Below are 21251 nucleotides of genomic sequence, written 5' to 3'. Positions count from 1 at the left end.
GTGGATCTCTGTATTTGTGTGTATCTGTGTGTATGTATCTGTGTATGTGTGTCTGTATCTGTTTGTGTGTCTCAGAGTAGCTCTGTTGTGTATGGGGGGAGGGAGTTGTGGCTCAGTGGGTTGGGACACTGTGCTTGTGATCAGAAGGTCATCGGTTCAGATCCCAGTATTGCCAGAGTGATTTCACCGTTGGGCCTTTGAGCACAGACCTTAACCCCGACCGCTCGAGGGACTGTCTGTCTGATTTGACTTTCTGAAAAGACTTCGCTCTGGATGAAAGCATCTGCTAAATAAATAACTGTGTACCTGTGAGTATCAGTATTGGTATATCTGTGAGTACGAGTTTATGTATATTGCTGAGTATCTGTATCTCTGTGAGTATCAGTATTAGTATATCTGTGAGCATCAGTATTTGGTTATATCTGTGAGCACGAGTTTATGTATATTGCTGAGTATCTGTATCTCTGTGAGCATCAGTATTGGTATATCTGTGAGCACAAGTTTATGTATATCTCTGAGTATCTATCTTTGTGAGTATCTGTATATCAGTGAGTATCAGTATTGGTATATCTGTGAGCATGAGTTTATGTATATTGCTGAGTATATGTATCTCTGTGAGTATCTGTATATCAGTGAGTATCAGTATTGGTATATCTGTGAGTATCAGTATTGGTATATCTGTGAGTATCAGTATTGGTATATCTGTAAGTATCAGTATTGGTATATCTGTGAGTATCAGTATTGGTATATCTGTGAGCACGAGTTTATGTATATCTCTGAGTATCTATCTCTGTGAGTATCTGTATATCAGTGAGTATTGGTTTATCTCTATGCGTATTTGTGTAGGTTTGTGTTCTGAAAGGCTGCAGACAGACTCCAGTCCAGTCCAGTCCAGTCCAGTCCGCTCCACACGGTTCACGCAGCAGTGAGTGTGGTACCCGAGCCTCCAGCCCACACAAGTGTAACTCACACTTACAGGAGCTTTCTCATGGGCGCGGGGCAGGGGGGCGGGGGGTGAGCTCCATCACACTCCCCAGAGCCGTGCTGCACCTGATCCCACACACAGCATGCTCTCTGCCCCGGCACCCATGCGGAGCCAGATCGGGGCAGCAGGGGGCGCTGCCGAGCGTAAACACCCTTTCACAGAACGAATCCCTTTCATGTCAGTAATAAATGTTAATGCACCGACTGGCTCTTATTCGTCTCCCTGGGCATTGGCTTAGCGAGGTGCATTACCGGGCGACGGGCCCCATGCAAATGGAGTCCATAACAGCGGAGTGCATGAGCAATGGCCTTTGTCTGCTCGATAAATTATTCAAATCCCAAAGCAATTAAAAGCAAAAATCAGTTATCAGCATGCACCACTGCTCAGAGCGCCTCCATTTCCTGCCAGCCGTCTCCACATATTCCACGCAGCCTGACCTGTCGGGAACTGCCAGTAATCCGCGCTCTGATTGGTGGATGCTGGTGTGGATATGCAAATTGACGTGTGTCTTCAACAGCCCATTGAGAAAGCAGCAGGACTTCAGGGAACCGAACCGTCAGTGAGCCGGAGTGAAACGGAGACCGATATGTGGCCTCAGGGCGGAGTCTGTAAGGCGGTAACACCCCCCTGATTGCAGTGGAGGTGCAGTTTTAAGGGGCTTCACTGGGGACCGGTGCTGTTAATTAAGTTTATGCTGAAAGTCGAAGTTAGTGGCAGCTAAAGCATAGAAATGGCTCAGCCGGGCGTGCCAACGACATCAGAGGGCGTGTTTACGGGAAATATGCTTACTCCAGATGAAAAGGCTGTAGACTTGGACGCGACACTGCCCTGTGGGGTTAGACTCACCCCGTCTGGGCTGTCGGACCTCACACGGCAGAGGACAGACTCCTTCGCGGTTTTGATCCACCTGTATGCTAATGAGGCTCAACACCGTTGGTGGGCCTGAGGTCCACAGGAAGGTGTGGTCATGCCGCTGTCAAACAGGGCTGTGTGACCGGAGCCATGCATTCGATGTCCCTGTTCCAGCAAACTGGACGAAAAGCCAGTTTAATAACTGCTGAAAAACCCTGTAGTGGGTAAAGCTAATCTGAGTGTAACCAGTTTGTAGAACATTAATGCCAGATGAACGCGGTGCATGCGAGGCGGAGTGGGGCGGGGGGCTGGGGGCAGAAGGAGGCTGAGAGCACGGCAGTGACGAACGTCCCCCTGAATCTCGAATGGATGCAGCAGCGACAGGCTACCGGACTCTGGGGACGAGGACGGCTCGTGCTCAGGGGCTGCACAGGGACCCACAGTGCTGTGTGAGGAGCAAGTGGCCAGCTTAGTGCTAACCCCTTCTCGTCTGGGGTGGGGGCTCTAATCCACAGGAGGGGGGGAGAGGTCAAGCCCTAGTCTGCAGGGACGGTGAGTTCTACCCTGCTCCATTTTTGGCGTCCGTGGACACCCTTACAAGGCGTCTTCCTGTTTCAGAAATGGGATCCGGCTTGTTTCACTGGGTTGATTGATCACCGGGGTGGGGGGGGGGGGGGACTGTAAGGGACAGAGTTTTATGATGGATGAGATGCTGGTCCACATTCCAGATGATGCCATTGCTGGGCTGGCCTCATAATAAGATCAGGGTGAGCGGTCATCTTAATTCGCTGACAGAACACCAATGTGTTCAGATGGCTGGTTTTTACTGAGTATTTGTGGTTTTAATGGTGGAAGTGTTGGTTCTGAGTCACTGGCTCTGAGTCACTGTTAGAGACAGACTCTGCTCTGACTGCCTATTTTATCCAATCAGGCCTTTTCTTTGAGGATCAGTTTACCGCATCCTTGTATATGTCCATCTGGGGGAGGCTTTCCTGCCGCCCCACGATCACTCCACAGAGGCTTCGCTGTCCCATACTGAGGGAAGGCATCAGAAAGCAAATGTCTGGTTTTTCTAAGGCCCTGAAGAGTGTCATGAAATTAATCATTTATCTTTCTTTAACAGAGAGAGAAAACGGAAGCACAGTTTTGAAATCATAAGCAAAAGAGGTGCATGAAATGAGTAGGTTATCACCTTTCAGCATTCCACTGTTTCCTGTGCTCTCTTGATTCTCTCGGCGCTGCTGTATCCAAACGTGTTGACAGCAGGAGACTGTGGAGACACAGAATGGGGTTTCTGTCGGGGACTGATTCCAACACCTTGGATAGCACATCTTGGACATTGACTCAGTGTGCTTGTGGGAGTTTTACTTACGCAAAAATGTTCTGAGGGCAGATTGAAAAATGGTTGGTTCAGAAAGGTAACAAAACAGATTGTAGAGGAAGTGGGTCCAAGCAACTAGAGGAGGCAGACATATGATTGGTTGGTCCTGCCTCCTCTGGTTGCTTGGACCCATCTCCTCTACAATCTGATTGGTTATCACTCTCAACCCATCATTTTTGTGTAAGTAAAACTCCCATGAGCTCGCAGTGTTTGATGTGAACCTGGATGATTGACATGTGGTCAGATGTAGAGTGGTTGATGATATGCAGGGGGTTCCATGGTTGGGACACTGCTATTGTTAATGTAGGTGTGGTCCATGAGACTCAGTGGAGCCTTTAAGTGGCCAAATAGAGCTGAACCGCTGCAGTGAGTTGGTAGCGCTGTGGATGAGGGGTTTAATGAACCTTGGAGTCCCTGCAGAGCATCAGAGCTGACCCATCTGACCTTAGGGAACCTGCAGAGCATCAGAGCTGACCCATCTGACCTTAGGGAACCTGCAGAGCATCAGAGCTGACCCATCTGACCTTGGGGTCCCTGCAGAGCATCAGGGCTGACCAATCTGACCTTGGGGTACCTGCAGAGCATCAGGGCTGACCCATCTGACCTTGGGGTACCTGCAGAGCATCAGGGCTGACCCATCTGACCTTGGGGTACCTGCAGAGCATCAGGGCTGACCCATCTGCTAGGCATCATCTTTTCTGCTGCTCTGTTAGGCTTTATGTAGATTTTATATCAATATGAAAGAATGGCATTTAGACACAGAACGACAGCAAATTCACTCCACGGATTCCCCACCTGGTAAGATCGTGATGTACGTCGCCCATTGGTAACTGTATGGACACATCAGGGGACAGTGAAGTGAGCAGGACCTGACAGCACCCATAGGGGGCGATCATCATGTTCTGTGCGCGTGGCTGAGCGAACGAGTGACGCATGGGAGCAGATGGGTGTCGGCTGGCGGTTCTGCTTCGTTCGCTGACCTCCCTCTTCTTTCTTTCAGTGACCTGCTGTCCTCAAAGTACGTGGAGAGGCACATCACGCGAGACGGGAGGTCCACCCTCACCCAGGTGAGTGTTGGAGAGGCCCCTCCCTTCATGTGACGGAGCTTATTTGGGGTTTTCAGCCTCTGATGCGAGAAAAGACACAAAATGTTTCATATATTGATTTTTTAAAAATTTACAACTGACATGTTTGCCCTAAATAAAGTTTTTTATTTAGAACGCCCTAAATGGCAAGTGTGAGAGTAGTTTGAAACTCGTAGAAAGTCAGTCAAATGTGCTTTCAAATGGTAGGGGCAGTATTAACGCTCATGGGTCAGTATTAATGCTCAGGGGTAGTATTCATGCTCAGGGCCCAGTATTAATGCTCATGGCCCAGTATTAATGCTCGGGGCCCAATATTAATGTTCAGGGCCTAGAATTATTGTTCATGGCCCAATATTAATGCTCAGGGCCCAGTATTAATGCTTGGGGACAGTATTAATGCTCAGGACCTCACACAAATTAACCCAACAACACTCCCAGTTTCGTGAGCTGCCAATGCAAAGGGACTTGACTGTATTTCCAGTTTTTGTGTTATAAACCCTTCCAGCAGCTTAACCCTACCCCTGTGATATTTAATTAACGGCTTTACAGTAAAACCTCCAAGTTAAGCATATTAAAGTCGTAGGGGGCCTTTTTTGGAATAGACTCATAGATGACAGCTTCTAGGTCCAGACATCCCCGCTCTATCCAAGGATAATCCTACAAGCAAATGGCTTGCTACCCTCATTACATTTCATGTCTCCTGACTCTGGTTACAAAGATCTGCTTGTTTTGGGTCGTGGGTCACTGAAAGTCCTCCTTAAACCATCTGAATCACGCAACTGGGGGGGGGGAACGCTGAAAATACCATGGCCTTCCTCTCCCTGAGGTCCTCAAAAGGGCATCTTCAGGTCAGAGAAACAGCCGCACTGTGTTTAATATCTAATCTTACTCGCGATTCAGATTTTTAATGGTTAGCATGATGCTACTGTTAGCCTAGAAGTCTGCCCTATTTGCCTCGACTAATATTTATTCATTATGAGTAATTCCACCTCCATCTTAACAGGCTATGCTGCCCTCAATAAAAGAGTTTGTGTTTTTTTCATGCTAAAAATTTCACAACTTTTTTAAAGCACAATTTAAGCATTTAATTTAAGCCTTATATTTTGTATGGTACTAAACCTTTTGGCAAAGCAGGTCCCAAAGCGGTTTACTGGTCAAGGAACTAGGCTTGTAACTGTGAGAGGAGCAGGTTCAGGGAGAATAGCTGAAGACCTACCCAGAATGCATCTGCATTGTGTAAATTTGTAATCAATCTATTGGATAACGCTACAGAACCAGGAAGTGAAATTTCTGGCCATATGGCCGAATGGTAAGTGGATGCTAGAGTGCTTGATTTACTAAAATAGATCACACAGCTACCCATAGGGGGCGTACTTACAGAGATAAGAAGCCCCTTAGCAACTGGTCTTATTGCAGAAGGGAAGAAGCAGCTGGTGAACCTGCTCCTGTGAGGTTTATGGCTCTGTGACCCCATATCAATCATCTGTTTCGCTGTTTTTACTACTCTCTGTAGGGCTTTTTCCTTATAAGTGTTGCTGCCGGTTAGGGTGCCCTCCTCAGGTTGGAGTTGGAAGTACAGCCGCTGTTTGATGTTGGCTGTGGCGTTTGTTGACTTGTTGAGTATGGCTTGAAATGTGCAAGGCTGGGAACTTCCAGTGATAAAAAAGTCCTGTAAATCCATTTTGAACAATACTTGCAATCATCTAAAAAATCTGTGATTGGTCAGCATTTGTCGAGCTTCAGGGTTGGCCTTTTCCCCCGTGGATCTTGGTCCGGCACTCGTTTTCATCCCTGAGTGGGTAACAATGGTCGGCGAGATGTTGAATCCCCCCCACCCCACCCCGTGAACCAGGGACCCCTTTCTATACAGGGCCTCTCAGAGCGCCCCCAACCTCTCCGTCCATGCTGAGCAAGGTCACGCCAGCCTACTTGTTTATGCCAATCCCGCTTTCACAGCCCACGCTGACAGTGCTGGTCGTCCCCTTGCTAATTTCCTTGATCTGGGCCAGTTAAACAATTTTTTTCCGAACATCAAATATTGAAAGAACCTTTCGTTGGATTCCAAGCATTCATTTGAACGGAAAGGAATGAGGCACTTTATTGTGAGTGAAACGATTGTTTTGTGCTGGTCTCCTGGCCTGCATCGTCTCTGGGATGGTCGGCTCGGGCCCTCGTAAGTTGTTTTATGGAAATGTCTTCAACCGGAACAGACCGCACAGGGGGAAGAGGTGTAACCGCGGGGATCCCTCTCGCGGTACTAGAATTAGAGCGGTAGTTTCAGGAACAGCACTCGATTGTGGAGCAGGGCACCGTTTATAAATAGACCTCTTGCTAAACCCCCCCCCCCAGCTCACTATCTGTCCTTCCCGGCATGCCTGCCGCTCTCAGGGAGCACACGTGGTGCCCCTCCCCCGATGAGGCCCGAGGCTGCAGAATCTACATCCCGGTCGGGCAGGAGGCCGTGCGTTTGCCCAGGCTGCTGGTCAGATAGTAGTGAGACTCTGGGGGAGGCACAAATGAGGGTAAACGGCACAGATGTGGGCACATTTGATGCCTTACCTCGCCGGGTCAGGTCCCCAAATGCCATCCAGCAGGCTTGGGAAACAGGCACAGAGTTAGTGCCTCTTTGATGACCTCACTGGTACGAGGAAGCCCGTCTCACAGCCAGGAAAACGCAGCCTCGCGCCGCCCCGCGATGCTGAGAGGACACACTGCAGGGAAGCGCTTCGGTAGCCGGCCCGCTTACCTGGCTGAGGCAGACGGGCCGCTGGCTGACGGTAATGCGTCCAGCGCGGGGGCTGGAATCGATCTGCGCTAAAAGCAGCCGCGTCCATCGGAAGGCGCCCTCCCCTCAGCCTTAAAAGCTGCCAGACCCCAAGGAGGCTGTAATGGTGGAGTCTGCAGGGAGGGGCCTCACTAATGGTGTGGGCCTCACAAGCCGTGGTGTGGGGCAGCCAGCTGGACCACCGGACGCCGGGACTTTCCTGGTCGGAGTTTACGGGGATGGGCTCCACCGGGACGGCTGTCCCGAAAGAAAAAAAAGCAAACTTAGCTGTGGGTGTCTGGGAGAGAGCGGGACGTAGCAGGATCTGTCATCTAGAGTCGGCTGGGGTTTGGCTATGACCCATGACCGAGGAACATCCAGCAGGTTCCTGCTGTTGTATCTTTGAATAATCTGATCTGTCACAATGAATACAGAACTTTAAAAGGCTTGACTTTGGCCTTGGGTGATGTGGGGATGTAATGCTGATTTTCATGATCATCAGGGAAGCTCATGCTAAGAAGCTAATGCCAATTTCACCACATATCACTTTCTCTGGCCTGTTCCACTGTTGTGAGGTTGAAAATGCACTAAAAATACAGTGTTGAGCTGATATGAAATAACACCATCACAAGTGAAATAACTGGAGAATGTGTATGTGTGTGCATGAGTGTGTGTGAAAGAGACAGATCATCGTCATTGCACTTTTTTTATTGGCTATTTCCGGGAAGCAGCTCTCTGCGCTAATATGTAATACCTGTTTGTTCCTGTAGGGCGGCGAGCACTGCTATTACCAGGGCAAAGTTCGAGGGATCCCGGCATCCTATGTGGCGCTCTCCACCTGCCATGGACTGCAGTAAGCATCGCTGTTCCTCCCAGGGACCCGTAAACACAGAGGAGTGGAGTTGCGGCAACAAATGGCTAATTATCTTAACAGAAACGCTCAGGAATGCGCTGGACTCCAGTGCTGCTGCATGTCGTTTTCCGCAAGCATTTCTGCCATGCAGTAGTAATGGACTTAAGTGGCAATTATCCTGTTTAGCAATTACTGCAATGTAATTACTGTATGCTGTTCTCAATGTAATTACTCTATGCTGTTTTCTCTGTTGATATTTGGCATTGTTTTCCGTGCTCTGCTCTTCCGTCTCCTCTTGACTCTCTGGTGAATAACGCACAATTCAGCCTTCACCTGCTGCCTGAGTATAGTCAGAATTCCAGAATATTCTGTGCCAGGCCTTTGCACGTTTGGAGACCCCCTTCCTTCCTCGTTCATTTAGCCTTCTCCATCAGACTTTCATATGCTGGTCCACAGACAATGGTTTGAAATACACCCCGTTGTGGTTGGAGAGGGTCTGTGAGTGTATTAAGGGTTTGCTATTTAATGCTTGGTTCCTCCATCCCCTCATCCCCCCCCCCCCCCCTCATTTCTGTGGGAACAATGCCCGGTGCTCAGAAACGATTCCTTTGTCTGCTGCCCCGGCGTGGGGCATGTCCCAAGCTCTGCTAGGTGCCAGGAATCGAATTAGTCTCACTGGAGGGTCCCTCTTTTTCGTGTCCAATGAGTTTTAGCACTAACACTCTCCCCCCCCCCCGCCCCCAGCTCACACTCGCGCACACACACACACACACACACATACACACACACAGCTCCTGCCTTCTTCCCTCCACGCCTTATCCTGCCGCACAGAAATCTGGGAGATTTCAGGTCTTCACTTCAGTATTTTTAGTTCTTCAAAATGCACAAAGCGAGTGAGCCAGTGAGCTGAAGAATTGTTCCTAACAGAGAGCATGATTGTCAGCTTCCCTCATATCACCCTTGTTTTGATTGTTTCCTAGGTATCGGTGCTGTCTGACGGAATAATCTTGGATTGGGCTTTTAAATGGTGCTGCATCGTTGATGTTTTTTTGGCAACGTGATTAGGACGCATAAAAATTAGAACAGTCTTGTTTTACGTTACCCGCAGAGCACATTAACGGAAGTATCTCTGGGCTCTGGGTAGTGATCATACAGAAACGGGCATGTGGTCGACCTTCTGTCAGGAAGAGGAGCAGGTCGGCGGCTGTCGTGCCTCTCCAGGGTGCTTCTGGGGTGCAGGAGAGGCCTCCGTCACGCAGGTGGCCGCTGAGGACCCAAGCCGTGCTTCAAACCGACAGCACATCACAGCTGACCTGTAGCAGAGACTCCCATCAGATGATGAAGGGAACTTTGAAAACGTGATGTGGAGAACAAAAAAACCTCCTCACGTCTGGCTTAACTTTACAGGATTCTGTTTCATCTATCTGTCTGACTTGTACATTTGAAATATTTTCACTGGTAAATTAAAAATTGAGCTGCTTTTCAATGTACAGCGTGTACCAGTGAAAGGAATATATACAGACTGGAATGTACCGATTTACCGAACACTGTGAAATAATCCATGGATTGAAATGATCCCACACTGAACTATTTTTCTTTGTAATTGGACACACTGTGTCTCCTGTTGAGGCAGCAGAGGGTGAGCGAGCTCATGGCTCTCTCTTAGGCCTGCGTACCCGCTCTTCACCCTGGCTGCCTGTGAGGGGCGCTATTTCAACGCTCTGTTGAGCTGGCTGCAGTTGAAGAGAGGGCAGGGTGTCTTGAGCGCTTAGAAGACACGCCCAGCTCTGCAGGTCCGGGGCCTGCCCTGTGCCCTCCCCTTATCTTCTGCTGAATATATTTTTTCCTATTTGTTGGCTATTGGAAGAGCGTGAAATGCTTCATAATCATGTGATTGTGTAATTACTACTTTAACACGTCCCCTTTTAATCGCCTGTTGTGTTAATCAACCCTAAATGTGATGGTAATTTCAATTCAGGATGGTTTTCCATTTATATTACTGAGCTCTGTTATTTAAAGCCGTCACACTCTGCGGTGCCTGTGAATCCGGCCTCTTGATGTCTCCCAGCATCAAGTTTCTCATTCGCTGGCACGGAGCTGTGGGCGGGCAATGCCATGCATAATGCCCAGGCTTGAGACAAAATTACTTCAGCTGGGCTCCCATGAAGTGTAATCCCTCCCTCTTGGGCTCTCTGCAACACCCAATACACTCACTGAGGGCCCAGCACAACCTCCCCACTGGTTCCTCTGAGGCAACAGGCCCGGATGGGGCTAAGCATTAGCTATTACCCATCTTGCACCATTTTAGCAGATTCTTTAGATAACGTCGTGCCCCAAAACGATGCTCCAGAGATCCACAGATTATAGGGTGATCCATTTAGGGATGGCCGGCGACTGCACTTTCATAGGTCGTGGTACCTGAGATGCCCATCACAAGGTCATCACAAGGTCAAATGGGCTTCCATCATCACAAGGTCAAATGGGCTTCCTCGCTCAGACTACGTCCATAGCTAATAGGATCTTCTGATACGGAAAAACTTCACCAGATGCCCCAAGTATGCTTCCCACAAACAGTTTGAGAGATGCAACAGTCCATTGTGTCAGTTTGGTTTCCTTTATACTCCTAAGATGTGGTGGGAGAATCACAGCCCACAGAATCTGAACCTTTGTCACAGAACAAGAAAATCTGTGTGTCCCGGACATCTTGGCTCCGGATTGATTATCCCTTACAGTCTGTTTTTTCTCTTCTTATCGACAGTGGGCTGTTTTTTGATGGAAACCACACCTACATCATCGAGCCAGGAGGAGCGGATGACAAAGCTGTAAGTCCAACTCCTTCCTGATCCTGATCTCTCTTGGAAATCTGGGATTTCTGTGCTGCTTCCAGCTGTGAGTGGAAGAGTGAATGAGGTCAGGGAAGTCTGCTCTGTGGGGGGTGGGGGGGGTCTCAGATTTCTGTTGGAGGGTCCTGCTAATGACCCCAGAAATCACGCAGTGCTATTTTTAAGGCGATCGACCATACACTGGGGGTGTCGATCGATGGCCACTTCCGACGGCATCGAGTTACATGCAATGAGAGCGTGAGAGGCAGGAACACTGTCAGCGATCAGAGGGCAGGGCGGCCCCACTGCCTCATGTCACTTACGTAACGCCAGTGTGACGGAAATAATGTCATATTTTCTGCAAAACTTCAACTTATGTTCCCGTGACGGTTTGGTCTTGAAGCACTTAGAATGACTCATATTATGGACCGAGTCAGTTAGATAAGCACAGCTAAATAGTCTGCATACATCCTGTCGTCATTCAGATTAATGACTGTGATCCAAACCTGTGGGGGGGGGGGGGGGCATCCCCTGGCCACAAACACAGCATGAGGGTGGGAATCACATGCGGTATGACTGCTACCCAGACGATGGCTGCCACACCCAATTCAGAGGCTGAAGAATATATATGTAAATGTGTGAGTGTTTCAGGCACACGGAGTGCTAAGCAGAATGTCTTAGCCCCTGCCCCCCCAGGAGAAATTTGGAAACATATCACTGTGACACCTTGGCGGTGGTTTGTGGGGTGGCCACCAATCTCAGGAAACGCAGACCATGGTGGTTTGTGACGGCATCGTCACACGTGTTCTTACCGGAACCGAGGAGCCCCCAAGCTATACCGTGAAGTGGTTACGGCACGGTTCCAGCTCTCTTCGGTTTTCCACTGACATAGCGGAACCGAGGAGCCCCCAAGCTAAACCGTGAAGTGGTTACGGCACGGTTCCAGCTCTCTTCGGATTTCCACTGCAGAAGGGTCGGCTCGGTAAAGGCGTTGTCAGGTATGGAGAGCGATAGTGACGTAAAACCGAAGAGACGCTTTTTACAGTTCACACTGTACATCACGATTTACTATGTGCATTTTTTTTTACTGTGTGCTAATTTCCACAAGCACATCTGTGAGAATTGCCGTCTTGAGTCAAACACTAGCATTACAAAACAGTTCAGTTTAGCTGTTCTATATCACATTTTAAGTTATCGGAAATGCATCAGTGTGTGATACAACTTTTCTGTGATCAAATGAGACATTGGAAGAAGAGAATGACACCCCAACACTAACAGTACTATACTACTGATAGTGATTAATATATAGAAATGCCATTTCTCCACCAGGTAATCCATGCATATCAACACAGATTGCTGGTATTTTCCAGCATTTCAACCAATCAAATGGTGGTGACACAACTAGCTTGGTTTGCTCACACTTACAGGCCTGCTAGTGAGGAATCGAACCCAGAACCCTCAAGGTGAGATGTGAAACCCTGAGTTGCTGAGGACACATTTAATGTATAATGTAATGCTTCCTTTAACTAAAGGTCTGCAGACAGTCGGGCCAGTGAAGCCTCATAATATAATTATCTTGAAGTAAATAGAGTGATAACCAATGTATTTAAACAGGAGCCTTCAGTCTGTCATGTGACTGGGGATAACCAGGGGACAGGGCAGCAGGTGACAGGGACTGCGCCAGCGCATCAGTCTGCGTTCAGCCATCTGTCAGCATGACGGTGCTGTGGCATGTATGGGCTGAGCAGGTCACATGACTTCTGGCTGAACCGAGACCCTCTCAGATTAGCTGCGAGCAAATTACCCCTGTTTCAGTCTGACATCCAGAGAGTACGTGCCCACAGACACAGAGGAACTGAAACACACAGACACAGAGGAGGAGAAACACAGAGACAGATAAGCAGAAGCACATAGTGACAGAGGAGGAGAAACACAGACAGATGAACAGCAACACACCGACACAGATACAGACACAGAGAAACAGCAACATACAGACACAGAGGAACTGAAACTCACAGACACAGAGTAAGAGAAACAGACAAACAGAGAAGAAATGAAACACACAGATACATAGGAACTGAAACACACAGACACAGAAGAAATGAAACACAGATACATAGGAACTAAAGCACACAGAGAAACAGACACAGAGGAACTGAAGTACACAGACACACACAGGCTCAGAGACTAAGACAAAAACAGACAAACAAACACTCTCTCCCTCTCACACACACTCCTGGGGAAGAAGCAGCAGCTCATTTGGAGCCACAGAGTTTCCAATGCAGAGAACGCCATATGTCTGGTCACATGACCTGATTTGCAAGCCACCCCCACCTGTCCCCGTCACGCCTCTTGGACCGGGTCACCGGGCTTTGGACTTCGCCCCGGCAATGCAGCACAGCGAAGGCGCCATCACCCGTTTCCATTGCGGATGGCCACAGGGGGGCAGGGCCTGGGGCTGGGGAACCAGGGCCGGAGGCGGCCATGACGGCATCCTTCCGGGGTGGGCTCTCTGCTCAGCACCTCTCCTCCAGGGCCATCTGAGCAACCATCTGTGTGGCCAGCTAATCCTCCGTGGATGTGGGCGCGCACACACACACACACACACGCGCACGCATACACGCGCACACACACACGCATACACACACACACACGCGCACGCATACATGCGCACACACACACAGACACACGCACGCGCACGCACATGTAGGGTATACATACACGCGCGCACACACACACACACACGCACACACGTCCTGTGGCACAGTGAAGGTGGAGACCTCCTCGTATGTTGGCAGGCTGCGATCACTGCATTTCTGTCCAGTCACCAGCTCCAGTATCAATGAAGGTGTTTTTCTACTGTGGGGGAACAGAGGCAGTAAATTGGAGACAATATTAAGTTTAGCATTGTTATTGCTTTTGTGACCAGGGTCCTGTACTATGAAGCGGGGTTACTGGCTTATCGGGGTAACTTGTCAGATTTAAGGTAGTCTGGGCAAAATGTAAGTGAACGAATATGAAGTCCATTTAAGCTGTTTTACCTTAAATCTGACAAGTAACCCCTCTTCGTAGTACAGGCCACTGGACCATTTGGTCTGAAGTTATTTACAATGACAGCCAGGGATTCAGTTGCTTCACCATGAGTATATATTTTAATAAACACTGTTATGAGTGTCCAATAGATAAAGCCATTTATTAACAATCTAAGCTTATTTCAGAAGGATCTTAATGGCAGTTAATGGCAGTTAATGGCAGTAATTCTGTGATCCTGTGATGCTGGTACACCAGCTTCTGTCCAGACTCCATTCCCACAAGGAAGCTGGCATAAGGAGACTCATTAGGAAGGTGGCTTCTGGGCGAAGATGCGAGCAGATGTGAAAATCGCGTTCGCACACGCCAGAGATGACCGCGGTTCAGGGGTCGCCGACACCATCAGATGGTGCGGTGGCTGGGCTGCGGGGCGGAATCCAGCGAGGACCCCGGGTCCCCTCAGCAGATCGGCTGCAGGGGATCCTGCGGAGATCCAGGCATCAGCAGGTTCCTCCAGGGGTAAAGCAGCAGAGATGTTCTCTTGCCATCTGCCGGACCTGTGCCTTGCAGTCTGAGGCCCGACCCTCAGGCCAGCACAAGGATGCTGCTCTTTATACGATCTACATGCTCGCCCGTGTGCGGCAGAGGGCAGGCCGTCTTGTACATGCTGTTTCTCCAGGAGCGCATTCAGCTTTTAATTAGCTAGTGCTAATCGAGATGGATGCCGCTTCCCCTGAGCACCTCTGACGAAAACCGGGGGGGCTTCTGATCCGGCACACCTGGCAAGGGCGTGCCGCGTTAGAGGCCCGGCGGGGGCGTGCCGCGTTAGAGGCCCGGCGGGGGCGTGCCGCGTTACAGGCCCGGCGGGGGCGTGCCGCGTTAGACACCTCTCGAGGGCAGGATTTCGCCTGCTGTGGAGATGCCGACGGTCCCGTTAAGACACAGTGGTCTGGCAGCCCGCCCTTCTGGGTCACTTGCATTGTGGCAACGCTGCTCTTCGCACAGCTGCTGAATAATAAACGCAGCTGGAAACGGCGGGATTGGCGGGCAGACACAGCTGGGGCTGCGGCGTCGACTGTTCCCACGCTCACCTGCAGTTAGTGCACGGCTGGGGACTCAGGCTGGCCGTCAGCAAGCCACGGATGGCTGTACTTTATACTTAATTATTCTAAGTGTAAGTAAATAGTGTCATTATGCACGTAAATCAGGCACACTCGCACTGAAATACGTTTATTGAAAGCACTCCTCATAAAGGCGTGTTCCCCTCCCGAAAGACTACGTAGCTGAAGGCTGCTTTAAAGAAAACAGGAAATGACATCACAAGAACTCGATTACTCACACCAAGGCAAACGAAAATAACAGCAGAAAGAAGTGCGTCAAACACCCCAGAGAGCAGATGCACCTTAGAAGGGCCGTATCTGCTGGGTCTACAGAGGTGTTTGTGATATGGAATCAGGGAGAAGCTAAAGTTAGTGCAAGTTTATTGGAACCTGGCATGCATTTCACTGAACATTAATGATTCATGTAAAACAAGCTGCCAGTTTTTAAGGCAAAACCAAATAACCTGAATTTAGCTGGGGACCGGGCATCGCACTTACAGTAAAAGACTCTTATGCACAAAGAAAATTGCTTCACAGAGCAGCTCATCACAGAAAACAGACTATGGCACAGTCAGGCATGAGCACATTACCTCACTTCACAGTGTTTTCAGTACAGCTGCGGTGCTTCATGGCAATGCTGTACATTTAAAAAATACCGTAAATCTACAGAAGCAAACAGTATATTACAGAATAGTCTAAGTTTGTAACAAAGTAGTGGTGTTTAATATACAAATATGTATTAGAGTAGTCAGTAAAAAGGAAGTAGTCTTAGTGTTCAGAACTTAGGAAAGTGCAGTAGTCCACTAGCTAGTGTCAAATATGTTCCATTTTAAAGATGGTGTCCTTAATGAGATTTTTATAACATCGTAACACATACTGTCATTAAGAGGAGGAAAACTGGCCCATTTAGAGTGATTATATCAGTGTGTCATCACTGGAATGCACACTGGATTCCAGAGAGTCCAAGCCAAGTTCGCTTTGAGACTGGGGGAATCAAAGGACGGCCAGACGATGTCCCACATACTCAGCTGGGAGCATCCAGCAGGATACTTACAGACCTGGACTTGGACAGCAAGATCCAGTCCCGGGATGGGTGGATGGAATTGGTTCCCACCCCAAAGGCATTTAACCCCAATAAATGACCATTGGAAATATTTATAAAAGAAGATCTGCTAAGCACCTAAATTATCTAAGATGGCAAATGCTGCCAATTTTAGTGGCTCAGACTGTCCAGCTCTGCTGGTACAGCAGAGGGGTCTGCTGGATTGGTGGCACCAATGACTTCTCACGCTACTGGAGGGCTAACAGAGCAGCATGCTGTAAACACCCAGTGTTCCTCCACTGCGCGTCCGGCACGCCGTCCCACTTCAGTTGGCCTGCGTCAGCACTGGAATGTCGATCTCGATGGTGGAGAGGCGCGAGCGTCTGGAGTACCGCTGGCTGCCGTAGCCATAGGCCTGCGAGGGGGCATAGCTGTGCGTGGTGTAAGCCTGAGAGAAGCCTGCCTCGGAGCCGCAGTGAGCAGGCCTGTATGTGCTCGGGGCAGGCGCCACACTCTGGGCGTAGCCCAAGGGTGGCGCGTAGGACTGAAGCGGGGCAAAGACCTGGGGCTCGGTGACCGGCACCGAGGCAAAGATCTGGGGCTCGGTGACCGGCACCGGGGCATAGCCCTGGGGAAGTAAGGGCTGTGGGGCATACACGGGAGATGGGTATCCATTAGAGACGAGGGGCTGGGTGGAGAGGCTGGCAGACACGGCAGGCAGAGGAGGCCAGAAGGGGGATGGAAGGGTCTTGCACATGCAGTACCACATCATGAAGAGCAGGGAAGCCAGGAGAAGCCCCCCGGAGCAGCCAATGGCCACGTAGGCCGCAAAGTCGTTCGCGAACAGCCTGTCGTAGCGCTTGTTCAGCACCTCGGTGTAGAAGAGGAACCACACCGAGGGCGCCATGGCGATGGCGCCGGCCACGAAGAGCAGCATTCCGGCCACCAGGTGGCACCCTGCGCTGTTCACCAGGCAGTTCCCGCCGTTGGAGGGTGCCGGATCTGGCTTGGTGGAGCAGCAGGCGGTCTTACACATGCCGCACATGCAGAGCAGCAGCGAGAGGCTGGAGAAGAGGAGGCTGAAGGGGAGGGCAAACTGCAGCACACGCAAGTCCAGCTGGTCCACGCGGCTGTACCACTCGGTGTCATAGAGATAGCAGCCTGTGCTTCCCTGCTGCTTCACGCACTTAGTCCACAGCCCGTCGTAGACGGTCACGTTCCTGGCGTTGCGGTTGAACGTGATCAGATGGGTGATCCGCCACTGTGGGACCAGCGTCGCCACCACCAAGCCGCTCACTGACACCAGGGCGATGAGAAAGGCAAACAAGTTTGTGGCGTGGATGTCACGGCAGGACATTTTCCCAGCTGCTGCTGTGTGTAATTAAGGGGTCCTGGGAAGAGTAGAGGAAAACTCCTGGTGAGACAAGAACAGGCAGAAACCTGATATAAAGACGTACTTTAGGGGTGCGTGGTCCCCCTGGGGATGCCTCTATTATTATTATTAATAATATAAAAATAATGAATAATGATGACAACAGTACATCTGGACGTTCTGGATTAATACTGTAATCCACTCTTTAACACACTGAAACCACCATATTTAACTTATATAAGATGAACGTCTGTAGTTAAGCAATACATCCGCCCACACTACTGCCATGTCAGAAAAGCCCTCATTTAAAGAAAGAGAGAAAACGGGAGGGAAGCATTAAACACCAAGTCCGCGTCGCGCGCGTCCGGGCCGCCAGCCAGCTAGCCGCGCGGCTAAAGCGAAACGGCACCAAGCACGACCTGTCGCGCTCAGTCTTTCGGCCAATTCCCGCATTAGCTACTAACAGCTACATACAGCCACGTACCTGGCTTTCCGTGTGGTTGTTTAAAGCCGAGCAACAGGCATTATATGAGTGTCCAAGTTGTTTTTGTCCCCTTTTCAGTACTTATTGCAGATGCCTTCCGATTTGGCCTAAGGCCATAAGCAGATGACGTAGAGCGATAGACGGTGGGCGGGATTTAGCGTTATCTGACAAATCACAGTCCGAGCTAACCATAGCGGGGGGAATCTTACAAAATACCCAATGGAAAGCGCAGTAAGGCTGTGATTGACAGAACACGCGTAAGCGTCTTCTTCGGTGCCGGTGTTCTGTCGAGTTGAGCTACTTTGTCGAGTTAGGCTGCCGTAGTGCTAATCGATAGCCCTAACCCTAACCCCCCCCCAAAACCCCTAAAAGCCTTACCTTAACTCTAACCCCTAAAACCTAATCCTAGAACGGTGGAACTGCACATGCGCAGAAATGCTCGATAGCACGTCTCGATAGGTAGCTCAACTCGTCAGAAGCCTTGCTCCTTGGTTAAGTTATCACTTTGCGTCATTTCCCCTCTTTTGCTAGTTAGTATATTTAAATGACTAATTAATCCTCTGTGTAAATGCATGTGTTCGTTCCTGAAGCAAAACATACTTGACTTGGTAAAAAAAATCACAGTCGCTATAATAGTCGATGGTTGGTTCAAGCCCCCTAGACCAGACAAATAAATTAATAACCATAGAAATCAATAAATGAATATTGAAGCCCAATTTTTCTGGACTCATACGCTGTTCTTTTTTTTTTTTTCCTGATTTCAGTTTCTGTATCTTAACTCTCTCTAAATATTATCCTGCATTTTGTGCGGTGCAGACCTTCACCTTAGTACGTCACCGTTGTTCCGTCTTATAATTTAGCCTAAAACTAAGCTGCATGCATGGTAAGGAATTACACATTGCAAAGAGAAATGCGAGGATAAGGCAAGGATCGTATACAAGACAGGTATAAGGTACAGGCTAAGGGCTCCGGCGACAATCGGGTACATAGCATAATGACAGCAGACAGGGCGGAGCATGCCGGGAAATGTTAAAGCTCGCCGACCATACAATAAAACTGGTGTTGTTGTTTTTTTTAACAGGGTGACATGCATGTTCATATGATTTACAAGTCGTTGGGTTCCGAGCCGCCGGCGGACAAGCTTCCCGGTGAGTTACAGCGCAGGGACCCGGGGGAAGCTGCTTCCCATCACCCGTATAAAGTGCGTGTATTAAAATGCCTCAGGATGCTTGTTCAAATTCGCGGGGCTCTGCTGAAAGGCCTTCTGTAAAATTGGTACAGACAGGCAAAACTGGATTCATGTGACACAATTCCAGCATGTACCGTTAGAATTAAACAGCCATCCGTGTTCTACCTTATAAATATTTATGTGGAGGAGAGAAATGTCCCTCCTTAATCCATAGCAATGGCTCCACACAAGCCTGATATTTTTCATAACGTAGTTGGTTGATGACGCATCTGACATCGTGATTTACAGTCGATGTCCCGGAGATGCCAGCGTCCTCCGCTCCCAGAACGGTGCTCAGGAGAAGGAAGAGACAGGTGAGCTCCCCCAACATCGAAGGTTACACAGGTCCCCTCCTGAACCCCTCGTATACAAAGTGATAAAAACACACTAACATATTGAGGGCTCATCAAAGTCGGACCCTGCTGGCAGTCAGGCCGCTCATGAAGGATTCATTGCGCTCAGTTCGTTCAATGAGAATATAATGTAAAAATTTAATCAATCCGTCTACTATAATCACTTATCCTTAGAATCCTTAAATATAAAATTATGCATACGACATATATATCTCAGTTGACTTGACCACTTACGAATGGGAAAATAGTTTATTCGAGGTGGATCCCAATTTGTCGCAAACAATCAACGAACGATTCAGCCTTTTAATAGAATTAATGTACTCAAAAGAACCGATTCACTGTAAAGATTCTTGGTTTCCACCCAGGTCGCCCACACAAGCTGTCGCTGAGATCTTTCACGTTGGCCCACCGAGGACTTGTTGTAAAGTGTTTTTTCCTCCTAGGTATCGAGGCTTTCGCGCCGGGTTGAAGATGAGACCAAGTATATAGAGCTTATGGTTATCAACGATCACCTGATGGTAAAATTACATTTCTTAAAACACATATATGCCTAATTCCTTTTCTTCTTAACGTTTTTAGTGGGATTAAACACTGGCTTCTATATCATTTTAAACTATTCCAAAATTATTTATTTGTTTGTATGTTTGTTATTCCTTACAGTATAAGAAGCATCGGCTTTCTGTTGGACAGACAAATAACTACGCCAAGTCCGTCGTGAACATGGCTGATATAGTAAGCTGCGTTTTAATAGTTTCATATATTTTAATGTATCTTTTCTTGTATCTGTGACACAAAAAGGCACTTGACATTTCATTTCCTTCAGGGATGTTGGATGTCATTTATTAAATTACCTCTGGGTTCAGATAAGCGCAGGTTTAAAGCTCACGGCTGCGGTTCACCGGGCGCCGCAATGTCACCGGTATCTTATCTGCACAGTAAGGAAACAGCAGCAGACCCCGGCGCCGCTGTTTCTTTTGCTCAGTTTCCGTGTGACACGCTTTCACTTGGGAAATCCTATTAAATATCTATTTCTCAAGTAGCTAGTAGGAGGTGAGGCTACTTGCTGACACTCTCTGGTTTGGTTGCAGATATTCAAAGAGCAGCTGAAAACGCGGATCGTCCTAGTGGCGATGGAGACCTGGGCTGCCGAAAACCGCTTCAACATCAATGACGACCCGCTGGTCACCTTGCGCGAATTCATGAAGTACCGGCGCGACTTCATCAAGGAGAAGTGCGACTCGGTGCACCTGTTCTCGTAAGTGAGGGAGACCAGCCGCATCGGAGAGTCCTGTTACTCGAGAAAGACAACATTTAGGATTTGAAATTAGCGATAAAATGTGATAGTCTTTCTTGGTCTGGTTTGTGCTGGTATTTCTCGGCACCTTCTCTTATGTCCACCAGGGGGAGCCGCTTCCACAGCAGCCGGGGAGGAGCATCTTACCTGGGAGGCGTGTGTTCGCTGACGAAAGGGGGAGGAGTCAACGAGGTATCGCGTCTCCTTGTTTTATATCCTCTTATTTGTTAAGGTTACTAACCAGGGTGGTATCTGACCAATGGTAAATTTGGGTCATTACATACTAAGCTGTGTAAATTGCCCCAAAACTTCCCATGTACAAAATAACTTTGCAGTTCATTTAGATGTGTCTGTTGAAAATAACCATGTTTGGTTTATGAATTTTAATGCTGTTTGTTTTCTTTTAGTATGGGAAAGCAGATGAAATGGCTATCACACTGGCACAGTCTCTGGGACAAAACATTGGCATCTTTTCAGACAAGAAAAGGATCATGAGCGGTATGTCAGTCATGGCTGTCATTTGTGCTGCGCGTGGTGATTGGGGTTACAGTTTGTGAGGGGAGTGTCTTTAACGACACAGACCCAGGCCATGTGACCAGTGATGTC

General features: G+C 48.9%; 2 protein-coding genes across 10 annotated transcripts in view; one reads left to right on the top strand and one right to left on the bottom strand.

Moving 5' to 3' along the window:
- adam22 (ADAM metallopeptidase domain 22) overlaps nt 1-21251 on the top strand; it is a 52789-nt gene that overhangs the window by 10787 nt on the left and 20751 nt on the right. For all 8 annotated transcript variants that reach the window (XR_002842070.2, XM_023844519.2, XM_023844521.2 and 5 more), the window contains exons 4-13: nt 4219-4285; nt 7838-7920; nt 10679-10742; nt 18852-18918; nt 19248-19312; nt 19795-19869; nt 20012-20083; nt 20440-20606; nt 20753-20837; nt 21053-21143. Coding sequence is in view for 7 of the 8 variants with exons in the window: in XM_023844519.2 (XP_023700287.2) it covers nt 4219-4285; nt 7838-7920; nt 10679-10742; nt 18852-18918; nt 19248-19312; nt 19795-19869; nt 20012-20083; nt 20440-20606; nt 20753-20837; nt 21053-21143 (836 nt within the window). In the remaining variant the exon portion in view is untranslated. The remainder of the gene's footprint in view (nt 1-4218; nt 4286-7837; nt 7921-10678; nt 10743-18851; nt 18919-19247; nt 19313-19794; nt 19870-20011; nt 20084-20439; nt 20607-20752; nt 20838-21052; nt 21144-21251) is intronic.
- cldn12 (claudin 12) lies at nt 15237-17935 on the bottom strand. 2 transcript variants are annotated; one of them, XM_023844540.2, is made up of 2 exons: nt 17771-17935; nt 15237-17328 (listed from the first exon to the last, which is right to left on the bottom strand). In XM_023844540.2, exon 2 carries the CDS (start codon nt 17269-17271, stop codon nt 16240-16242), a length of 1032 nt encoding a protein of 343 aa, XP_023700308.2. In that variant the 5' UTR covers nt 17272-17328; nt 17771-17935; the 3' UTR covers nt 15237-16239. The 2 variants fall into 2 exon arrangements, with proteins under 2 accessions (XP_023700308.2, XP_023700307.2); XM_023844539.2 differs by having other exon boundaries at nt 15237-17305; nt 17771-17934.

Source organism: Paramormyrops kingsleyae, chromosome 9, assembly GCF_048594095.1.
Source record: "Paramormyrops kingsleyae isolate MSU_618 chromosome 9, PKINGS_0.4, whole genome shotgun sequence".
NCBI classification, from domain to species: Eukaryota; Metazoa; Chordata; class Actinopteri; order Osteoglossiformes; family Mormyridae; genus Paramormyrops; species Paramormyrops kingsleyae.
This window is presented reverse-complemented; position numbering and strand designations above follow the sequence as displayed.